Genomic DNA, 1,231 nt, shown 5'->3' on the forward strand with positions numbered 1-1,231 from the left:
CTAACCCCCCTCCCCCAGCCGCATCCTCTACGCCTGGGAACACCCCGGCGTCCCCGTCGACGAAGTAATCGCCGACATCCTGAACGTCTTCCACCACCCCGCCGCGCGCAACGAGCGCCTCGAGATCCACCGCAACATGTTCAACACCGTCAAGAAATGGGTCGACGAGAACCCGCACCGCAGCAACCTCAACCACGTCCTCGGCTCCGCCTCCGTCAAGTCGGGCGGGAACCACAAGGGCGGGAATCCAGCCGTTCACTCCCATGGCCCGGATAACTCCCATAGTGGATTCGGAGGGTATGGGCAGGCTGCTAGCGCGGTGTGGGGGAAGATCCAAGCCCGTGATCTGGGTGCGATGCGCGAGATTGATGATGTGCCATCTCGTGGTATCTCGCCCTCGCCATCGACACCCGTTGGTGCGTTCGGATACTCGTCTGCCCCAGGCGGCGCTCCTTCCTACGGCGGCGGCAGCGGTGGGGGTGAACCGTATCTAGGCGCTCAATCCGGACCATCGGGTTACTCCTACGACAACGCCGCGCCAGCATCAAGCTACCAAGCCTCAAGCGGCGGGGGATACCAAGCCCAAGAACCGTACCAAGGTGGTGGCTACGGAGGCGGCTACGGAGGCGCGCCGCCGCAGCCATCATATGGCGGCCCCGGTGGACCTGGTGGTTATCCCCCTCAGCAATCGGGAGGATGGCAGCAGGGTCCTCCTCCGCCACAGCAGGGTGGGTGGCAGCAGGGACCTCCTCAGGGACCACCGCAGCAGCAGGGAGGGTATCCTGGGCAGGGGTATCCGGGGCAGGGAGGGGGTGGGTATCCGGGGCAGGGGTATGGGGGGGGGAGGTATTAGGGGGAAGTGAGATATTAGAGGGGGGGAGGTGAATATAGGTGATGGGGGGTTTATATGGAGGGGAGGTTTTTGAGTTAAAGGTGTGATGCGTAGAGGGGTGGGTATGCGATGATTTTGCATTGTGAGATATCCGCTACAGAATGAGTTACGAGAGGGGGTAGTTTGGCGACGAATTTACTCCTTATTTCAGCAGTCCTCACATCACTGACACTTGACACTAACACATAAGATGCGCACCAAAATGCATTCATTCACCCCTCCCAAACTCCCTACTCCATCCCACATGCTACCCCTTTTCCCTTCTCCCCCCTAATCGTCACTCACGCCCTAATAATCTTCCTCTTAACCTTCTTCGGCTTCCCCTCCCCCCCTCCTCCC

General features: G+C 60.4%; 1 protein-coding gene across 1 annotated transcript in view; it reads left to right on the top strand.

Annotated features, from left to right (window-relative positions):
* Window positions 1–853, top strand: part of VE01_10653 (uncharacterized protein) — a gene marked incomplete at both ends in the record, with an annotated part of 2,674 nt that extends 1,821 nt beyond the window's left edge. Inside the window, one exon of the mRNA XM_018280046.1 lies at window positions 19–853. Within this exon, the coding sequence (XP_018125083.1) occupies window positions 19–853 (835 nt within the window). The remainder of the gene's footprint in view (window positions 1–18) is intronic.
* Window positions 854–1,231: the final 378 nt, after the last annotated feature.

The sequence above is a fragment of the Pseudogymnoascus verrucosus genome, assembly GCF_001662655.1.
Source record: "Pseudogymnoascus verrucosus strain UAMH 10579 unplaced genomic scaffold scaffold_96, whole genome shotgun sequence".
In the NCBI taxonomy this organism is placed as follows: Eukaryota; Fungi; Ascomycota; class Leotiomycetes; order Thelebolales; family Thelebolaceae; genus Pseudogymnoascus; species Pseudogymnoascus verrucosus.